The 20,636-nt window shown below is 52.1% G+C and overlaps 6 protein-coding genes across 6 annotated transcripts, besides 1 other annotated feature; all 6 read left to right on the forward strand.

Annotated features, from left to right (window-relative positions):
• Nucleotides 1-20,636: part of a sequence feature (contig 1.47 3364..137873(-1)) that runs on past both edges of the window.
• Nucleotides 415-1,293, forward strand: ANIA_02678 (oxygenase MpaB family protein; the record flags this gene model as incomplete). The annotated part of the gene is made up of 1 exon (XM_655190.1): nt 415-1,293. The coding sequence occupies one exon, from the start codon at nt 415-417 to the stop codon at nt 1,291-1,293; it is 879 nt and encodes a 292-aa protein (XP_660282.1).
• ANIA_02677 (Zn(II)2Cys6 transcription factor) lies at nt 2,156-5,074 on the forward strand (the record flags this gene model as incomplete). The annotated part of the gene is made up of 5 exons (XM_050612675.1): nt 2,156-2,307; nt 2,373-2,823; nt 2,899-3,653; nt 3,718-3,906; nt 3,970-5,074. 5 exons carry the CDS (start codon nt 2,156-2,158, stop codon nt 5,072-5,074), a joined length of 2,652 nt encoding a protein of 883 aa, XP_050468569.1.
• ANIA_02676 (uncharacterized protein) lies at nt 5,529-9,117 on the forward strand (the record flags this gene model as incomplete). The annotated part of the gene is made up of 2 exons (XM_655188.1): nt 5,529-7,685; nt 8,119-9,117. The coding sequence occupies 2 exons, from the start codon at nt 5,529-5,531 to the stop codon at nt 9,115-9,117; spliced, it is 3,156 nt and encodes a 1,051-aa protein (XP_660280.1).
• Nucleotides 12,196-13,809, forward strand: ANIA_02675 (MFS transporter; the record flags this gene model as incomplete). Its single annotated transcript, XM_655187.1, has 3 exons — nt 12,196-12,377; nt 12,444-12,900; nt 12,985-13,809. The coding sequence occupies 3 exons, from the start codon at nt 12,196-12,198 to the stop codon at nt 13,807-13,809; spliced, it is 1,464 nt and encodes a 487-aa protein (XP_660279.1).
• On the forward strand, nt 14,166-16,235 carry ANIA_02674 (acyl--CoA ligase; the record flags this gene model as incomplete). Its single annotated transcript, XM_655186.1, has 5 exons — nt 14,166-14,258; nt 14,375-14,512; nt 14,619-15,056; nt 15,151-15,575; nt 15,665-16,235. 5 exons carry the CDS (start codon nt 14,166-14,168, stop codon nt 16,233-16,235), a joined length of 1,665 nt encoding a protein of 554 aa, XP_660278.1.
• Nucleotides 17,813-19,574, forward strand: ANIA_02673 (uncharacterized protein; the record flags this gene model as incomplete). Its single annotated transcript, XM_655185.1, has 5 exons — nt 17,813-18,021; nt 18,370-19,020; nt 19,087-19,090; nt 19,191-19,332; nt 19,423-19,574. 5 exons carry the CDS (start codon nt 17,813-17,815, stop codon nt 19,572-19,574), a joined length of 1,158 nt encoding a protein of 385 aa, XP_660277.1.

Raw genomic sequence — 20,636 nt, forward strand, 5'->3', positions numbered from 1 at the left:
GCCGATCTAGTATCTACTTAATCAATACTTAGCATCAACATGGACGATCGCGCGAACCCCGCGTTGCCCACATCGACGGCTAATCCATAGATTCTGGCCCGCATCATAATCCTTCCTTGGGATAGCAACAGACAGGGGATGACTCGATAGCACGAGTCGAGCGCCAGTGGACCCTGCAAGCTGTCCTGCAGCGATCGCCAATCATGCCAGCGGTGCGGCAATACCGGTCCGCGGCTCGTGTGGCGGAGATATCCATATGATACCGCTGGCTGTCTGTTCCCATGAGACGAAGATGGCTTATAATGGGATCACGCCTGTCGACCGTGCTCAGATCTCGTTACCCCTCTTCTACAGTCCTCTACATTCAAAGCTTAACTGTCTACTAGTTTACCTTTCCAAGGAGAGACCATAACAATGTCGCCTTCTACCCCCTCAAGCGATTCCCATATTCATTCCGAAAAATCCACCCAGTCCGAAACCGACTTGATAGTATCCGCACTCAACAACCCCCAACACATCCAGAAAATTGTCAGTGAAGCCATTATCCTGGGCGGCGGTGCCGCCGCGATTCTCCTGCAAGTTGCGCACCCTGGCGTTGCAAAGGGGGTCAACTACCACAGCAGTTTCGCGACGCGCCCCGTCGACAGACTCAGAACAACAATGACCTACGTCTACAGCATGCTGTTTGGAACACCAGCTGAGAAGAAAAAAATCATCGAGTTGGTGCATCGCGCTCATGCGCCCGTCAAAGGGTCAGACTATGAAGCCGATGATCCCAGTGCGCAGCTCTGGGTTGCGGCCACCTTGTACGCCGTTGGCGTTGACTTGTACGAGTCTATATTCGGCGTTTTGGACGAAGAAACGGCGGAACAGGCATACAGAGAATACGTTGTCCTGGGCGCCTCTCTGCGCGTGCCCGTAGAAATGTGGCCAAAAGACCGCGAGGCCTTCTGGATCTACTGGGACGAGCAGCTCGCGACATTCGACATCTGCGACGAAGCAAAGAACGTCGCGCACGATCTCCTGTATAACCCCAAGATTCCGTTCTACTTCAAAGCACTGATGCCGACGCTGCGTCTTGTTACGGCGGAGTTGCTCCCCGAGCGCCTGAGAAAGGAGTATGGTCTGAAAAGCAGTAAGGGGCGCAAGCGGTTGTATAAATCGACGATGGCGATCACAAAGGCGACGTATCCATTTTTGCCCAGAGCAATCAGGACATACCCAGTCAAGTTCTATATGAAGGATATGAGGAAAAGGATGAAGAAGTATGGGGAGACGCAGAGGAAGATTTAGGCTAGCTGCCCGCCCTTGAAAGACCCCTCGAGAGGCTCCCAGATTCTCCCAGAGTCTCCCAAATTCGGGGATGATTAGGATGAAAGGTGTTTTGGGATGCTTAGGCAAATTGCTTTTCCTTCAGTTAGGCTTTATATAATTATTTCGCACTGTTTCCCTATCGCGGTCCATAACCACTAGGTAGGTACAGGTGCTGTAGATTAGGTCTGGGATAGATTGGGCCCCGCCAGAGCCAGAACGAAGGCCCGCGTTAAGGCGGGGGATTTTCAATAGAGGGGTGAAGCTGGACTAGGGGCATCTGCCAGAAACTTAGATATATCGACATCCAGTAGTTACGAGTCAGCTGAGGCATGACGTTGTGGCTTCGGTCTGGAGTCAGGGTCTCTGAGTCAGTAGCCCTAACTTCCAGTCTGTCAGACTGACTCTCCCTTCTGACTCCGCAACCCGGGGCCAGCCCCAGACGAATCACCCCAGACTCAGAAGAAGCCTTTTGAGTCTATCCTATAACCGACCGCGCCCTAAAGACCAGATTGCTGATCCGCAGAATGCTGATGACCGTCCTCGGCTAGGTGGTAGATTACAATGCCACGCAAAAGCCTTGAACCTTCTACGTCAACTGCTCGCATCCTGGCCACATGGCTTCACTGCCGCAATCTAAACAATTACTGCTAGCGCACTGAGCTCTCTTTTGTGCTGCCTGCAATCTACTTGATCTCCCTTGCCCACTTGATCTTGCCCGCATCACCTTGTCTATCTCTTTTCCCTTGTTGCAATCCTCGGCAGCTCTCATTCGACACTTTGTTTGCGACACTTTGATCTGATATCCATGCCAGTTGTGCCCTGACGAAAGACTGAGGCAAAGATGCTGCGCCGTACACGACGAGCTCCCAAGGCGTGTTCCTGGTGTCACCACCGTAAAGTCCGCTGCGATGCCTCGATCCGGGGTTGTCCATGTACGCGCTGTCGACAGGACGGGCGGCCGGAATGTGTTTTACGTGGGAAAATGCCGCGAAAGTGAGCGCTTCCTTGTCTAGATCTTGTTTGAACCGGTAACGGGATATTGACTCGATAACGCGCAGTTTCACCGGCTTCATAGGGCAGAGCAACGCTGGCAATAATCAGGACCAAGACACGATCAACGCGACAAACCCGCACCTGGAGCGCATCCGGGCTCTGGCACTTGAAGCGGACGGGGTGGACCGAGACCTCGCCTTTTCGTCTACTTCTAAGTCGAGCTCTTTTCCGGGCCACATCAGCTTCACAGATTATCCCTTCCTCGAACTTCGCACTCTCACCACTCTCGACCGCGCAGACCTCGCCTTCCTTGCAGCAAAAGGTTGCCTAAGCGTTCCGGTGGAGACTTTACTCGATGAGTTCGTCCGTCAATATTTCCTCCAGGTCCACCCGAGTTCCCCGGTGGTAGACGAAGCGGAGTTCTGGCATATCTACAAGAACTCGCAGACTGCCGCTGGGAGGGGCAAGAAAATTTCTCTCTTCGTGTTTCAGGCCGTCATATTTGCCGGGTCTCCCGTATGATCCCCCTTTCCGTTTTTCTCGTCAAACCAAGAAAGTGACTCCGAGCTAATAAGGGATCTGTGTTGACAGTACGTGTCCATCGAGACGATCCGCCAATGCGGTTGGAGCGATAAACGCGCCGCACGTAATGGCCTCTATGCCCGCGTTAAAACGCTATATGACCTTCACGCTGAAGACAGGCCGTATTGCCTAGCACAAGGAGCCGTCATCCTGACTTTACATACGTCCGCTTCAGAGCCGCAAATCAGCAGTCTATGGCTGACGCGGGCGATCCAAAATGCGCTCATCATCGGAAGTGGCTGTCGACCTGGCGCTCTTGAAGCCGACGCTGGATCCGAAACAGAGGTAGTCAAAGCATCAATGAAGAAGAGGCTGTGGTGGTCGATTATCCTGCGCGACCGGAGTCTGTGTCTCGGATTGCGGCGGCGTCCGCAGGTCACATCGTTTGATATGAGCATGGGTGTCGTGACAGAGCTTCCTGACGAAGCGGATTTCGCAGACGAGATTGTTGATTCGCCCGTCTACAGTCTTGAGATCAAACGAATGCTGTTAAAGGTTCTGCAGGAGCAATGTCGACTCGCTGTATTGCTTTCCGAAATGATTACCTTTGTCTTCGCGAGCCATGGGATTGCGGCCCCGAGCTTGAGCCTCGAGCAGTTCCACGAGGAACTAATCAAGATTACCAGGACAAAGAATGCAATGGGCAGGTGGGAGCAGTGTTCGTCTTTGAACCAGTGGATAGGGATCGAAGGGAAAGGGAATGGAAAGGAGAAGGCCCCTGAGGCAGTAATGCTTTTCGTGAATTTCACTTATATGTACTACCAGTGCGTCTCCCTCACACTTTTTACCGGAGTCTAAGGACAGCTGGTTAACGAATAAATGTTATAGGACTGCCCGGATTGACCTAGCCCACTACGAAGCGCTGCTGCTCGAGAACCACCCTCTGTTCAGCGGCAAAAACTACTTCAACCATCTCTTCTCAGCAGGCAATACTCTACGAGACGCAATGGCAAAGCTAACCGCCATAATGGAATATTTTGGACGAGAGGGACGCGCGCAGAATCTACCTCTGAGTGTGTAAGTCTTTCACCACCCCTTCCGCACTCCTTGACAGTTGTGCGCCAACTAAGATGTTCATAGGCTCGCCTACGTAGCGATGCCTCTTGTCCTCACGGCAATCGACCTCAAGCTCTCTCCGACGTCGGCAGAAATGGTGCGTCGCCGGAGACGACTCGATGCACTCGGTGAGATCGTTCGGCATTCAGGGCGCGTTTACGATGTCACCGACTTTGTGACCGCGGGAACGAATCATATTTTACGTCTGGCTTATATTACCTCACAGCATCTTTTCCTGCGGTGGGACGAGAATGGTGGCCAACAGACCCGTATGCCCGAGAGAAGCGGGTCAACTGCCAGCTCTAACTCTGCTTCCAGCTCGAGTCCCAGTTCTAGCCCCAGCCCTCCACAAGACCTCTCACCCTCGGCCTCGGCCTCGGCTGGCTTGGAGGTGGATAAGTCGTCTTACACGGGAATGGGGTGCGGAAGGGCAAACACATGGCACGAAGCATTCCTTCGGTTTCCCCGCGCATACCTTCTTATATCGACAAGTGTGGATTATAGTCTTGCAGTCGGCCGCTTGCCATACGATAATGCGCTGCCGGAGCTGGTGAGGTGTATCCCGCCGATTGGAATGGCGATTAGGCTTCCTTGGACGATCGAGGGTGCTACCCCGCGGATAAAAATGCCGATGGAGATGAACAATACAAGGAGAGATAGTTCGCCGTATCTCCAGGCTGGGACGCCAGGAAGTGCATTTGGCTTAAGGGCAGAGCGGGGCAACGATTATGATCACGATGTCCGGACTCTGCCAGATGATGTTTCGGTCCAGACGAACATGAACACCAGCACGAACATCAACATGAAAATGCCGGCACAGGCGACTGGGACGGATTTTTCTTTTCCTCTTCTCACAAGCTCGCGTCAACCTACCGAGAACTTTCAGCCCCAGCCCGAGCAAGATCAGATCAATCTCGACTACCTCTACATCGAGCCAGACGCCAACGCACAAGCCATTAACCAGGGAGTGACAGATTTTGACAGAATCAACCTCCAACACCTAGCACAGGGATTTGACCCGTTGATATCGTCGTGGGTGCACGATTACTTTGGGGAGTCGGCCCCCCCTCCGGTGGTTAGCCCTGGGATGGATCTTGATATGCAGGTGGATGGGTTGGGCCTGGCGTAATCTGTTGTACCGGGCAAAGCAGAACAATGCCTGGTAGACTGTACAAGCATTCTAGGTACCTATAATTATTACGTTCCTAGTGATTTATGAAAACGATGGCTGTTATGTATGCAGCATGATGCAAGTTAGGGTTAGCTCCATTTGTTAGGAACCGCCTGTGACTATTCCTACGGTCCCAAGAGAAGACTGACTATCACATGTTTTTGCTTTCGGTTCACATATACAAGGGGCACTGATTGAGAGTACCTAATTAAATAATATAGCCCGCCCAATCATATCTTTATCCATAGACCAAACCTCAGAATGGCCGAGTCAGAACCGCACGGGCACCCGCATTCCCCGCACGGCTGCGGCCTAGGAAGATCCTTCGCTGTCATATAATATAGATAGCTTACAATGTAATTCATGCTCCGTTATTTCGCGGCAGTTACAAGATCTATAAGCCCTTCGAGAAATGCGGCCCATATACCTTTTTCTCCCCGTAGGGCTTCCGATCCCCCGTGCCGTCCACTGTGATGCACAGCATGAACGTCCTGGAGCTGAGGAGGACATCGAGGCCCTTACAAACCTGAAGTATCTTGTTGACTTTACTTCTTCGTTGGCTTCCCTCCTCGCGGCCAAGAATGATGAATCACCATCTTCCGATCGTGCTCAGCTTGCAGTTAGTTTCGAGCAAGGGCTTGGAGAGCATGAGGAAGTTACGCGGCATATGAAGGATGATCCAGCCGTCACGGTTGACTGGCTCGTTTCCTTGGAATCTGGAAGTATGGATGGAAAATTGTCCAACAACATGGGAAATACGCCAACGCCAGTGCCCCTGGTGGACAGCGTGGCCTGCTCGGGCATGGATGCGGCTACGGCTACGAATGTGGATGCAAATGCCAACAATGCTCGAGATATCCTACAACAGTATGCAGTGCTTGCTGACGGGTTCAGATCGGGGGAATCCGACAGTGGTGAACGTGGACTTGCTCCTGCTCAAGATGATTCGGTTGTAGGGACAACGGGGACGAGAGCAGGATCCCCCCTGCTTAAAGAGTGTCTTCCCTCAGATTCAGTCCCACCCCCAGCCTCAAGCGTGAATATCCTGGATGGCCTTGAAGCATTGCAGCACCTCACATGGTTGGTGCAGCCCGGATCTGTGGACAGTACACGCTGTCGACCATCAACATCAGAACGGCCGCTCTCTCAAGCCGGAAAGCAGTCAAGGTCGAAGTCAACTGGAAGTCCAACCACAAGGCAAAAGAATGCCCAGCCTCCGACTCAAGACATCCTCACACGTCTCGAAGCAATGCGGAGATTCAGCAGGCTTGCTCAGAAACTCTCCAAACTTTCCGAGGAATTTCGGTCACTCTCTCCTCTTGAACGAATCCACCACATGATTTCAGACCCCGAGGTCGCGCCCACAGTTCAGTGGATGTTTGATAATGCAGGAAAAGTTCTTACGCCGGAAGTCCTCTCCGCACTGAAGAATTTTATCCGCTCCAGTCCGCTGGTGCCGGATGAGTATCGCTCATTTGCACTCCTTGCAGCAGATTCGTTAAGCACTGTTTTGAACCCATCGCTTATATCGCATTATCGAAACTTCAAGACATTCTTCGAGCGACTGGGTGCTGACCTTGGCCCAGTGTTGGGTTCCGTATACCGCGGCTTGCACTGGCTCATGACTACCTTCCAACCAAGCTATATTCAGGCTCTGACTGATCGAGTCACATTATGGCGGAAGGCACTCACGTCCCCCGAAGTAGCCGAGTTCCTAATTGTCGTCAACGACCCGGTTACGCTGAATGGAATCTCCGCTTCAATGGGGAGCGCGAAGAAGGTGTTGACTGCCGAACGAGTCCGTCGACTGAGAACCATCTTTGACGAGCGGGGACTCTTCGATCTGAGCCGTGACGAATATAAGGCATTCGGCGATCTTCTAGGGACGAACATCAAGACGCAGTTTGCGACCGCGGAGGGCATTTCCGAGGCTGAGAGCTTTCTTGATGCGGTGCATTCCCTATTTAAGAGTCAGACTATAAACGCAGTAGCTGGTATCATGCAGAAGCGCTCTGTTCCTCTCACGGCAGGCCTTGCAGAAGATCTCCACTTTTTCTTCGATCAAGTCAGCTTGGCAGCTGTAACGGTTCCTGGAATGCTGGAAGTCCTTCGTGACTTCCTGGACCTCATTCGGCCGCTGCTACCTCCCGGGACCCGCGATGAGAGGCTCCCAGCGCGTGTTTGGGACATGGCTGGGTTTATTATGGAGAAGGTTTCCTTGTTCCAGGGGTCAGCACTCGAGGATCTGCAGAGCGTTCTCGACGCGGGAATAAGACTAACGCACCCAGAAAGGCTTGAAGAGTTGCGGCTGGTGATTGCGGATCTTCAGAGGAGCGAGCCTACGTCCAGTTATCTGATCTCTGTGAATAATGGTATCGCACGGAACGCAAGCGTCGGTGCCTCTCCCTTCGAGTTTACATTCGGGGTGTTTGATATCCAGTTGGGTCCTATCTTGGGACCAATTGTTGCCGATGACGAGAAGATATCGAGGCTCATCCAGATTCTCAATGCCCGCCTCGCCCCTGGAGAGGTCGAAAAGACACGAGAGACACTGCAGTCTCTCAACTCGGTAGGCCCATGGTTTGCATCTTCTCATACCCAGAGCGATTCCTGACAATTCCAGACCAATTCATTCCTCCTCAGCGTTCTCGATGTTTTTGAGTCAACGTCGAACGAATAAACCTTGCCACTGAAGGTCATGAAGAGTTGTGAGCCGCCGTCGCTCCCTGATACGCGGACAATGTGTCCGCGTTGCTAAGATTAGATCTGGACCAGCCCAGCACTCCTGCAAGGTTTCTGGAAGACCTCGGGCGCACGCGATAAGGCCTCGCGATCATGTTCCGGGCGGCGAGATCGTCACCAGCGCCTGTGTATACCCGTCCCCCCTGCTAATGAATCGACTGCTTCCTCTCCCCATCATTTTCTGGAATTTACCCTGCAGATATACTTTCAGGCCCTCAACCCTTTCGTGCTGCTACCTTTTATATCTACATTACCTCGAGATGCCGGACGACGTGCGCTACGATGTCCTCATGAATGAAATGTTCAACACCTGGCGTGATGCCTTTCGACCTACTCCCGAGGATTGCGCGCAACTCGGCAATGGCTATGCTTTATACCCTGCTTTTGGTAAACGTCACTCTCTATTTGCTGCACTTTTCTGTTTGGCCCTATGTGCTAACGAGGCAGGTCGCTCTGCCGTTGAAGGAGGCTTCATCTCCAGCTTCAGCCCCGGCTCCCGCTCTGCACAGGACAGTCCGTCCAGCGGAAGCGAACTCAGTGCAAAAGCTGAGATCTTCGTTCCTGGAGCGGGGACTGGTGCTGGTGTTGGTGCTGGGGCTCAGCACCGGACTCTGGATGAGAGCCTCTGTTCTACTTCCACCGGCTCCAACCATTTCAGCTTCGTTGACATCCAGGACACCATCGATCTAAGCCCGCAAGCCCGACTCGCAGCTATCTTCCCCAACGAGCCCTTCGTCTCGCCGCACACCCCTTGTCATAATAGTTGGACCTCCATATACATCGACCCCGTACATCCCCGCATGGGCGGCGGACTGCTCTGCACCCTTCCCGCGATAACGTTCTACGCAGACCCTAACTCGAGCTCGAACTCAGAAGTAGTCCTCGCCCAGCATGCGCCCATCCTCCTTGCCCTCGTCAAGGATATTCTGAAAAATCACAACCCGCGCTCCAGGACGATGATCTGCGTGTGCACGAGGCAATCATACAACCTTTATGAGGGGCGCGCCGTCCCAACTGTGCTGGTGACGCTTGATTTCGAGCAGGACCGCTGCAAGGCGGAAGCTGCACTGCCTGAAATTCTGGACCTGTTTCATGGGACGCTGGGGATGGTCGATGTTACTGTTGAGATTATAGATCGTGAGTTTGCGGAGTGGATGGAAGGCCATTTGAGAAGGTCAATAGAGTTGAACAGATGTCTTGAAGCGTTTCAAGAGTCTAGGGCTCGTTTCGTTGGGGAACTGCCGGACCAGGGTCATTAGATGGAGATGTTGGTGTCTGATGAAGATAAGAGAAGCAAGACATTTGGATGTGTATCTGGTGACGGTTGCAGATAGACAATTGGGCTGTTCCATGATGCCAGGGAATTAACAAGAATGTTCATGCATGTTGCATTCCTTCAATCAACTTTTTGCACTTTGTTTGGGACCCCTTGCGAACATTGGATTCTGTCCTAGATTACCTGCGGCACCAGATTGGATATCTAAGGAGTTGTATGTTTATTGGCATAGAACTGCAATTTTTCCAGGTTGTACATCCTTCCCTATCCACAATTTTATATTTATTCGATTTATATAATAGTCCTTCTTTGGGTCTTTGCCTATGACATCTAGCAGCCTCCCTTGTAAACACTTGTATATGATCAGTCACAAATCTCTTTCCCTAGCAGCTTTCACATTTGGCTTGCGTCTGCTTATCCCCAAATGCCATGTCAGTCTTGAATGGTGTATATCTATTGCCCAGACACAGTTTGTTTGGACAGATTATAACTTGGCCTCCCTATTACTTCCCAGTCACCTTTAGTCTGTCTTCGATGAAAGCCAAGCGGATTTGGATATCCAAGCTCAATCCTGTCTGGCTGCAACTTTACTTTCTAGAAATTCGGCATCAATATTATTCATAGAATGAGCGTTTACCCCTTTCTTTATTATAATTTAACAGCTGTAACCCTAACCCAATTGCCATGATAGCAATTAGCGGTTACCATTGTCTATATATTCTATTATTTCATATAGCGTTTACTATTCTGACACTCTCTTTCTATCCCAACAAAGTCCCCTCCACATTTTCACTGGGTTTGAGTCTGTACCTGACTCATATGCGTATGCCTTTACCTCTATCTTGGGCCTCAGATTGCTCTTATATCTATATTGAAATGCCTCGCCCAAGTATACGGGATCGAAGGCCAAAACGCCGCAGTTTTAGAGTCTCAACGAGCAGCTGAGAAGATAGACAGCAACGCTGTCCTGAAATATGGACATGCATTACTCCGTTCAGTCGCATATCCTCCCGTCAGTACCTTCCATTGTCCAGCATAAATGATTGGGAGAACCTTCTTACTCTATCGACAAAAGCTTAACACAAACTTTACCAACTTTCTTATGTTCCATGCGTGCTGGATCATGGAAATGTCGCAGGTGGAAGGACATTTTCTCCGCCCTGCAGACGGTGGCCTGACCGATGGTGTTTCCTGGATATGGTTGCTTGTATTGAGCTCAAGAAGTCGAAACTATTCCTCATCCTACCCAAAACAAAGACTTCAGGACGCCGTTCTAAATTCCTATCTTTCGAATCTTGATCGACATTGAACCTCTTAGGTACCGTCTACATCCGAACCTGCTGTAGCGTGATAGCGTGATAGCCTTGCTGCCTGGGGCAGGAAATGAGCCGGGCTTTCCGGAAGTAAAATCCACGCCGTCGTCGCCGCCACTATCAACAGTTACGACTCTGCACTCTTCCATGGTTGGGCTCGCAGTTAATATACTCGTATTCTCTATGATACGTTTTCTTATACGCTAAGTTGCCCCCTGAAACCCTGAACCAACATAGCCCATCCGAAAACTCGCGTGAGACATCTTTCATTTCCTGGGATAGGACACGAGAATCACCTTCATACGCATCTTACGAGAGCATCAACATTTCGTGCAATTGAAATAGAATCAATTCCCGAATCAGTTCGCGACTAATCTTAACTCCGGAATCCCGATCCTACGCCAGAGGATGGGTGGTGCCATGCTCGCGAGCCCTACCGGAACAACAATGTGATCGTCCAATCTATGCCCGCAGCTAAAGGCAGCACCTGAAAGTGAACAAGCTCCATCGTCGAAAGTTACTGACCATTAAGAGCCCGCACGTGTGTGTTTTCTTTACAACTCGACTGCTTTAGTTCTCATGATCCTAGGATCTGCAACCGGTGCACCGCCTTTGGATAACAGCCGTTCCATCAGTTATTGGCATGTGCCACTTGCCTAGCTGGTACAATGTATATTGGGTGTCAACGAGCCTCCTGGGCAGGTTGGGCAAGAGGAGCAAACGACGATCTTATCAGTCATCCGGCGGCATAATGGCAACCGTTCTCTGGGTTTGCGTCAATGCTGATCCGCGTGATGGGAAGGTTGCAGTCTGCTCTGTAAATTATGCTTCAACATGACAGCATCATGACCCCCGGCTCGGCTGTCCACGACTCGATCCGGACTCACCGCGATTCGTGAGCCCGATATCTCCGACTAGGCGCCGACAATCATGAAACCAGGCCGGCTTGTCAGATTCTCAACCTGCCATCCTGAATGATCTTGGCATTGGTGCAAGATGTAAAGTTATGGCATGGAAAATAGGAAAGCGAGATCGCTGTTCACGGGATGCCGAGCCTGCTCGAGCATGTGGTATGTCTAGGTGGAACACAGTTGAAGGCGTGTCGTGCATCTAGATCATCCAGATCTTCCATCTATGCGCTGAGGGCTGTACCACAGAAACATCTTGGCATTTCACGGCTACGGCTACTGGAAAGTGCCACGAACTGTGAGGTATCTTCCGACATTTTGGACACGGACCGCCTCCGCTGCAGTACGGGGTACATTCGGGGATAAAGTTGGAAGGCCTTATTTCCGGTCAGGATTAGAAAGCATAATCAGAGAAGGGCGAAAACATTCTAGAAAACGAAGCTCACAGAAACCAGCACAAACTTGCGTTTAGCGGCCGGGTATTTAGGCGTCGAGGCTCGGACCAGAGGATTGATAATGCATCGCTTATCCCAGGGAACCTTGCATAAGGTCGATTATGCGGGCTCTCGTACACTAAGCCGGAATACGAAGCCCGAGCCATGGATCTAGCTTCTTCATAACCAGGACAATCGCCGCATAAACAACCGCAATCTTGGCGCTCATTGGAGGGCTGGCCGGCAGTGCTGTGCATTAAAAATGGCCAGATCCGAGTGGGAAACTATGGCCCCAGCTTGGAGAAGATGAGGGAGGATCGGTCATTTAAATAAATAGGAGTCACCCGACAGCCCAAAGCATCTCATGCTACGCTCGCAGCTTCCAAGCCGATATCTGACTGAAGGAATGTCGTCCGCAACGCTGGCAACCGAGGTCGACCGCGCCGAGAAAGGAGAAAATGGGCCGAGTGAGAACAGCGACGAGAAGGTCGACTGGGACGGCCCTGACGACCCCGCCAACCCGATGAACTGGTCGACCAGCAAAAAGACTGCGCAGCTGGTTTTGATGGCCGCAAACACCTTTATCACGTAAGTCCTGGACGGGTGGTTCGCGCGACTTGGGACGGGGGTCAAAACTAATGAAGCGATGGACAGCCCTCTCGCCTCGTCCATGTTCGCGCCTGGGATAAAAGGCGTCATGATGGAATTCCACTCGAGTGATACAATGCTGGCCTCCTTCGTCGTTTCCGTATTTGTCCTGGGGTACGTGGTCGGCCCGTTCGTCATCGCGCCGCTCTCAGAACTATACGGCCGCGTCCCGCTCTACCACGCCTGTAACGTGATGTTTCTGGTGTTCACCATCGCCTGCGCCGTCGCCAAAACGCTGCCACAGTTGATCGTCTTTCGATTGTTTGCTGGCGTTGCCGGCGTTTGTCCGATCACGATCGGATCAGGCACAATTGCCGATATGACTCTGCAGGAGAAGCGCGCCGGCATCATGGCCATATGGGCACTGGGGCCTATCCTCGGCCCCGTCGTTGGGCCCGTCGCTGGAGGGTTCCTGTCCGAGGCGGAGGGCTGGCGATGGGTGTTTTGGGTTATCGCAATCACGGTACGCTCTTCCGCAGTGTGGAAATTCCAAGAAGAAAGAAAAATAAAACAACTAAGGTAGTGGCTGTACTGACCCTTTATATAGACCGGCGTAATCAGCATTGGTGCGCTTATCGCCTACCGCGAGTCATACGCGCCCGTCCTGCTTGCCCGCAAGGCTGCCCGACTGCGCAAGGAGACAGGGAACCCGTCCCTGCGGTCCGTCCACGATACCGGCCGGACCCCGAAGCAGGTCTTTGTCGACGCCTTCACGCGTCCGATCAAGTTCCTCTTCCTGTCGCCCATTGTCTTCCTCTTTTCGCTCTTTTCCACCATCTCCTATGGGTACCTGTACCTCATGTTCACCACCATCACCAGTATCTTCGAGGGCCAGTACGGCTGGGCTCCTTCAATCGCAGGCCTTGCGTATCTGGGATTCGGTATCGGTAGTATGGTCGGCCTCATCGTTAGCGGTGCAATCGGGAACAAGATCGCGGCCGATCATACGGCCAAGGGTATATTCAAACCGGAGTCCCGTCTGCCGCCGATGATCTTTGGGTCGCTGGCCATCCCGATCGGGCTTTTTTGGTACGGCTGGAGCGCCGAGGCTAAGACGCACTGGATCGTGCCGATTATCGGTACGGGCGTGTTCGCTGTGGGATTGATGGTTGTGTTCATGGTTGCCAACACGTATCTCGTCGACTCGTACCTGCTGCATGCGGCCTCGGTCACGGCCGCGAACACCGCGCTGCGGTCGCTCGGCGGTGCGCTGCTGCCGCTGGCGGGGCCAGACATGTATGATGCCCTCGGTCTGGGATGGGGGAACTCGTTGTTGGCGTTTATTGCATTGGCGATGTGTGCGTGTCCGGTGTTATTCTGGAAGTACGGAGAGATGATTCGCACGCATCCCCGGTTTCAGATCCGGTTGTAGTTTGGTTTTTCCTTGCTCTTGCTCTTTTCATGTTACATGCATTGCATATAGATGGAATGGATAGAATAAAATGTCAAGACATCGCGATTCACCAGTAGCATTGTTCCTGGCTCGAGTACCAAATATATGCCCCAAGGCCAGCTAGCGACCGCAACCGCGGGAGCCCGTCCCGAGGTCCCGAGCGGCCGCTAACGGGCTGCCAGCAGCTTAGCTTAGCTGAGCCGAGCTGAGCTGCGGCGGCTGGCCTAGCTGCTTATGTATCCTCCCCAGGCCGCCTTCACCTCCACATTCCCCTCACATTCAACTTCACATTCCCTTCCATTCATCGTTAGCATGTGGGTATTTTATCAAGAAAAATGATTTTCGAACCAGATCTCCGTGTTCCAGTCCCTAATACCGATATCCTGACCTATATCTTCGCCAACCCTCCCTATGACCCTAACAAGCCGGTTCGTCTGCCCCCGCAACTTGGCGATCTCAGCCGTTGTGTCTAGACTCTTGGCATGGGCAACACTGCGAGTATACTGGGCACGAGGCCTTAAGGCGCTGACTATATGTACAACAGGTCTATGTCGATGTGTCCAACCCTGCCCGTTCAATATCGCTCGCGCAAGCGCGCACAATAATCCGCCAGCTCATCGCGGGCCTGCGGGCCTGGGGCGTGAAGGAGGGGGATTGTGTTGCTATCCATTCATTCAACGATGTGCGTCTTTTTTTTTTTTTTTTTTTTTTTTTTTTTTTTTTTTTTTCCAGTTTTGATTTTTTCCTCTTACGAAAGCTCTCTGGAGACAGTACTGAGAAGCTATAAGATATACTATTCGATACTCGTCCTCGCTACCATCGGCGTCGGCGGGATCTTTACAGGCACGAATCCCAGTTACACCTCCCACGAATTGGCGCACCATTTCCGCACAGCAGATGTGAGCTTCGTGCTCTCTGAGCCAGAGATTCTGGGTCCGGTGCTGGAGGCTGCGAAGGTCGTGGGGATCCCTGAGAGCAGTGTGCGGATCTTCAACCCGCTGCCTGAGCAGGCGGTTCCAGAGGGCAGAGCCTCCTGGAAGGAACTTTATAATCATGGCGAGGAATGCTGGGTCGAGTTCGATGACGAGGTCAAATCAAGAACGACGGCCGCTGCGAGACTGTTTAGTTCGGGGACGACGGGGCTCCCGAAGGCCGTGACGAACACGCATAGGAATCTTATCGCGCAGCAGGAGCTTGTCTTTCAGATCCACCCGCGAGACTATGAAGTATATCTCCCAATGCACCCTGTTCACTATTTTTCTTTGCCCTGTTTTTTGGCACATAAATGAACAGGAATGCTGATTGCGATGCGGTGAGCAGAGAAGGCATATTTTCGCAACACCCGTATTCCATGCCGCCGTCGCGCCGAGCACACATGTCGGCGCCCTGAAATCAGGTCATACAGTGCACTTGATGCGCCGATTTGATCTCGCACTATACCTGCAAGCCTGCTTAAAGTATCAGATCACAGATCTGATGCTGGTGCCGCCCCTCGTCATCGCATTGCTGATGAACGACATGGCATACGAGAAGCCGTACCTGCGCTCTGTGCGGAGCGCGGCCTGCGGCGCAGCGCCGCTGGATAAAAACGTCCAGGGGAGACTGCGCAAACTCCTCGGCCCCGGCGCTTCATTCACGCAGGTCTGGGGCATGACTGAGACCACCTGCATTGCGACATCTTTTATTTACCCAGAAAGCGATGACACCGGGTCGGTGGGGAGGTTGATTGCGAATTTGGAGGCTAAGTATGCGTTTTTTTTTTTATTACTTTTCGTTTCTGTTCTTTGCTGTTGACCCGTCTTTCACGGCCGGTGGCTAATGGATGGGGTGCTAGGTTAGTCGACGATCAAGGGAAGAATATCTCCGCCTACAACACGCGCGGCGAGCTCTGCGTTCGCGGCCCCACCGTTACGCCGGGGTACTTCAACAACCCTTCTGCGAATGCAGAATCCTTTGATGAGGACGGCTGGTACCACACCGGCGACATCGCATACTGCGACGCCGCCAGCAGGAAATGGTACATTGTCGATCGGAAGAAGGAACTTATCAAGGTGCGCGGGTTCCAGGTTGCGCCACCAGAACTCGAGGCCGTGCTGCTTTCTCACCCGCTTATCGTTGATGCGGCGGTCATTGGAATCAAGGATAAAAGGGAGGACGGGAGTGAGCTGGTACGTGCGTATGTGGTTAGAAGACCTGGGAAGGGTGAGGGGTTGACGGAGGATGAGGTCAAGGAGTATTTGGGGCAACGATTGGCAAAGTACAAGGCTCTGACGGGGGGTGTGAGGTTCGTGGAAGCGATCCCCAAGAATGCCTCTGGGAAGATCCTGAAAAGGATGCTCAGGAAGGAGGCCGAGAGGGAGAGTAAGGGGAGAGAGAGCGCGGGAGAGAACAAGGCGAAGCTGTAATATGTTCAGTATATCATGTTTGGCTTCGTCCTCTGGGATGCTAGGATATGGGACACTTACCATACCCCTAGCGGAGGGCCCGTTGTGTCAGTTGCTCGGTATCGTATTTATTCATCTTACTGTTGCTTAGCGTTCACTTTAGGATACTCTAGAGATATAATACATCTTTATTGGCGTTGTAGCAGACACTACCAATCAGTTTTCTTATTTCGCTTAACAACTACTATTTGGGTTGAGTGGTGAGTACAGTCGATTATGGCATGCATATGCACGCTACCTTGCCCTAGAATAGTGCATGCTAACTAGACAAAAACCACACCAACCTGTAATTTTGAGTCCCATGGCTTTGACATCAGAGCATTATGGATTAGCTACCATGATACCGATGCAGAAATAGTTCCTCCAGTATCGTTCGCAAGTCTTGGACCTTTCTTTATCACTCGAGTAGCAGTACTGGAGATATCTGTTTCAAGCACAAAAGCACTAGCCAGTTCCCTTCGCTGTAGGTTTCTTCAGGTTCTCAATCCAGGACGTCCAACAGAAGAAATACCTCAGTCACGCAGTGCATCACCAACCCGCCTCATTCCGAACCCTAAACACAGTCAGACTCATTCAGTCGCACCACCACCGAAAACGATCTCTCTAACCGAGAAGTCTGATATTATCGCATTGGCGTGATCATTAAAGACGGAGCAGAGATGGGTTCCTGCAATTTGCAGTTTGTACACAGACCGGGTTAGGAAGACGGAGTTAGTCTCAGGTTTCTAGTTTTGGTTTAGCTAATGGAGTAGGGACTGAAGACCTGGAAGAGGCCTAAACGAGTACGAGATCAGATCTCGAGATGAAGGTCAACGTACCGTGTGTTGAATGAAGGCTTCCCTCAGCTGGGACTGCGATACTGAGTGCCATGACGGAGTCTATATCATTTGATGTGACTGAGAGGTCGTAAAGAGAGTGGTGTAAGAGGCTGATAGAATGACAGCGATAATAGCGGTGGAGTATCATGGTATTTGGATACTCGCTGGCAAGGAGAATAGCCACAAGCTCACTCAAGAGGTAGGACCTAGGGCCGTCAGACACGTCATCACGCTCCAAGTCAACAAACCTAACAGTTATCCTCGGAGAAGAGTCAAATCAAACTGATACAGTCACCTATCATGGCTGCACATGCTGGCAAGATCGTCATAACCATTATCCTCCGATTGGTCTCGGAGAAGTATGGCCATGACCATTTTGCTCCGGATGTATCCCATCCATCGCCTGAAGCTCAAGCTCCGCAGCTCTTGATTTCTAATTATTCTACTATCTCTCCAGGCTTGGAATAAAGTGTCCGACGTCTATTTGAGCTCTTTTGGGAGCGGCTCTTGCGTACTTCCACCAAAGCTCAATAGCTCGAGCCACGATCCCGCGATTCCACAGAGGGCCGCTGCTTCGAGCCGAACATTTCATCCCAAGACCATGGGGCATCCAAGTTAGCGAATCGATGGCACCCTCAGCTTCTCCAGCTCCAGCCGCATCCATGACAAGCACAGAATGGACCGTCTTGCCGGGCATCTGCACCCCCCGCCGGCTCGTCCATGGCTCGCACCCCTGCTCAATGCAGTCCTCACCATCTAGCCCCAGACCCGTCAGCCACGCCACCGCGCACCCAGCTCCTAGCCAACATCGCCGCTCTTCTATTTACCGAGACCCGCGAGACCTCCCTTTCGTTCCCGGGCACCAGCGAAGTTGACCAAAAGCGCGCCGAGATCCGTGGACAAGCCAGCCTTATAGCTCGGGATTCAGTGTCAGTACCCGCAGTCTGCGGTATCAGTGCTGCAGGTCACGCATCAAGGGCAGGTCTCGTCAAACCAGTCATTGATCTCGTTGACGTCGTCGGCGGGCTTAGCCGCGACTATTGAGCCGTCACTGTTGCAGAGCATACCCTATACAGAGACTGCGCCGCTGAATGGGGTTAACGACGTTGCAGCGTGGGATACCTTAGCTTCTGCCACTATTGACCCGACGGCTGGGGCAGATACCTTCACGGACGCGTTTCAGAATCCAGACTTTCTCGCTTCTATCTTGCGGAACCGAGAATTCTCTCAGTCGTTACAATTATTTGGTCAGCACGAGGAGATTCTCGCCTCCATAGGCAGCTGCTACTCGTCCACTGGATCATCGCCTATCCTGTTGAAGGACAAGGGCCCCGAGCACTCTCTCCAGAGAACTCGAATGACAGATCAAACGCTGCAATGTCCTCACTCTTCAAAACCGGCAGTTCTTTCCCCATCGCCTCTGGACAGAGCTACCACGACTTCCTTTATATTGACTTCAATCCAGAAAGTTCGGCACAGCTCATCTTCGCCCGCGATTTCTTCCCGCATCTGGAAGCTGGCTTTGACACTGGGCGACTGTACGAACAGCTGATTTTCACCCTCCGCGAGTATTCGTCGCTAATCCTCCAGCGCGACCACTGGTCCCCCTTTATACACCACGGATCCTACCGCTGCCCCATGGGCGGAATGGCGAGACCCATGGGCGTTGCCTTAGCATGTGTCTCAGCTTACACGGGCTCGTTTGGATCAAACTACGGATTCGTCGATACTCTGATCAACAAAGAGCGGGACAAGTTAGTCCGTAATTTCCAGTCGTTTCTTGGTACGCCTGAGAATTCCCTTGCTGCCGTGCACGCGGTCTGCATTTATCAGACACCCGGCCTCTTTGGAGGGAATTTCCTGCCTGTCGCTGTCAAGCTATCCAGACAAGTAGAGGAAGGGCTGGAAAAACAGAAAGAGGCATCGGAGTGAGAGGCAGAACTACATAGTTCTTTTCTCTTAAAGGTAGCTGTCTCTCTATTTGTTCCCGACAGAAATGTCAGCTTACAATGCTTAGATGATCCGCTGCTTGTACGCACACTGCCGCACCGCGATAGAAACAACCCACGACGCCGAACTTAACTGGGAATTATGGAAGTTCGCTGAGTCGCTTCGTCGAAACATCTTCTTTGCCAACGTCATCAATATACTCGATGCTCGAGCGGGAAAGCTCAGTAGTGCTTACTTCGAGCCCTTGGACGACGAAGCCGTGCTGACTCTACCACTTCCAGCGCCGGAGTGTATGTGGCGATCGTGTAGTTTGAGAGAGTGGCTTGAGGCGCGTGAGTATGCATTGCGTAGAGCAGCAGACTCAGTCTCCACATCAACAGCGCCGACGGGACAAAAGGCACGGTTGACGCAGACGCTGAAGGAGTTGCTCATGGCGGAAGAAGCGGGGACACTGGATGTGTCAACATTACTGCCTCTTACACGTGTTATCCTGGCGAGTATGAAGATCATCCCTACTAGAGTTGTTACATAGATCTAGTGCGGGCATTCTAGATAAATGCCTCGTGCTCCTTCTGCGTGAGATGGATTGGTACCATTTACCAACTATATAACGGCAGGCGCATACTGGGCTGGCAAGCCGACATTCCTCTCAGGAAAAAGGTGGACGACGAGAAGCATGGTTGGAAGCATAGCGGATTGACAATCACAACAGCAGGTAGTCTACATGTTACCATTGATGATAGTCAGAAAGGACATCCTTTGACCAGGTCCTATGGGTCCCGATGAGCCCTAGCTAAATCGCTCATCGCAAACAAAGACTAGCACCCAACACTCCTAAACGGCCAGCTATGAAAGGTGGCGCAGCTGGAGGCCTTGGTTTATAACGGCAGGCTGGCGATGATTGCCTTCCGTGGCGTATATTCGTGTCTGAGCTTCCAACAGTGTTGAGCTTTGTTCCAAGAGGGCAGCACTATTGTTCTTTGGGTGATTGAAGTGGATCATCTGGGACTTTCTTCTGCAAGGGAACGAGTATGAAGCGCTGGATTTCGGTATAGTTCCCTTAAACCACCACAATACGACATAAGCAGGCTTTACATCGGTGTAAACCCACCCCGAGATCTGACAAGGAACAAATAAGCAACATCCAGCCCTTTGCAGGCTCCCGAACCGGACTTGGTGATTTTGTAAGGACAGCTCCATCTCCTTTCCCCCGATGGCCGAGAGGAACTGTCCGTGGCGAGCGAAAGATGCAGGGTTCTCCGCACATTGAGGAGTGCAAACAGGTACATCTTGCACTGCCAGCCTACCATAGCAGGCGTATGCTACCAGCCTTGCAGGCATCTTGGGTTAGCGCATTTGCTGTGCGCTTGGAGACGGAGGCGTCTCGGCGCGCAGGGATCGTCGGCCTTCGTGTAAGAACAGGCCGAAGTCGATCCCGTTTTCCACCAGTCGCTTGCCAGGAGCTTTATTAACTGAAAGGTGCTTCGGAGGCGTTAGCCGCGGAAACATAAGGAGTCAGTAGCCGGTCAGCAACAGGTTGTCGGGTCTTAGAGAGGCTTCGGTTCAGGAGAGAATAATTGTCCCTGAGAATATG

Source organism: Aspergillus nidulans, chromosome VI (genome assembly GCF_000011425.1).
Source record: "Aspergillus nidulans FGSC A4 chromosome VI".
Taxonomy (NCBI): domain Eukaryota; kingdom Fungi; phylum Ascomycota; class Eurotiomycetes; order Eurotiales; family Aspergillaceae; genus Aspergillus; species Aspergillus nidulans.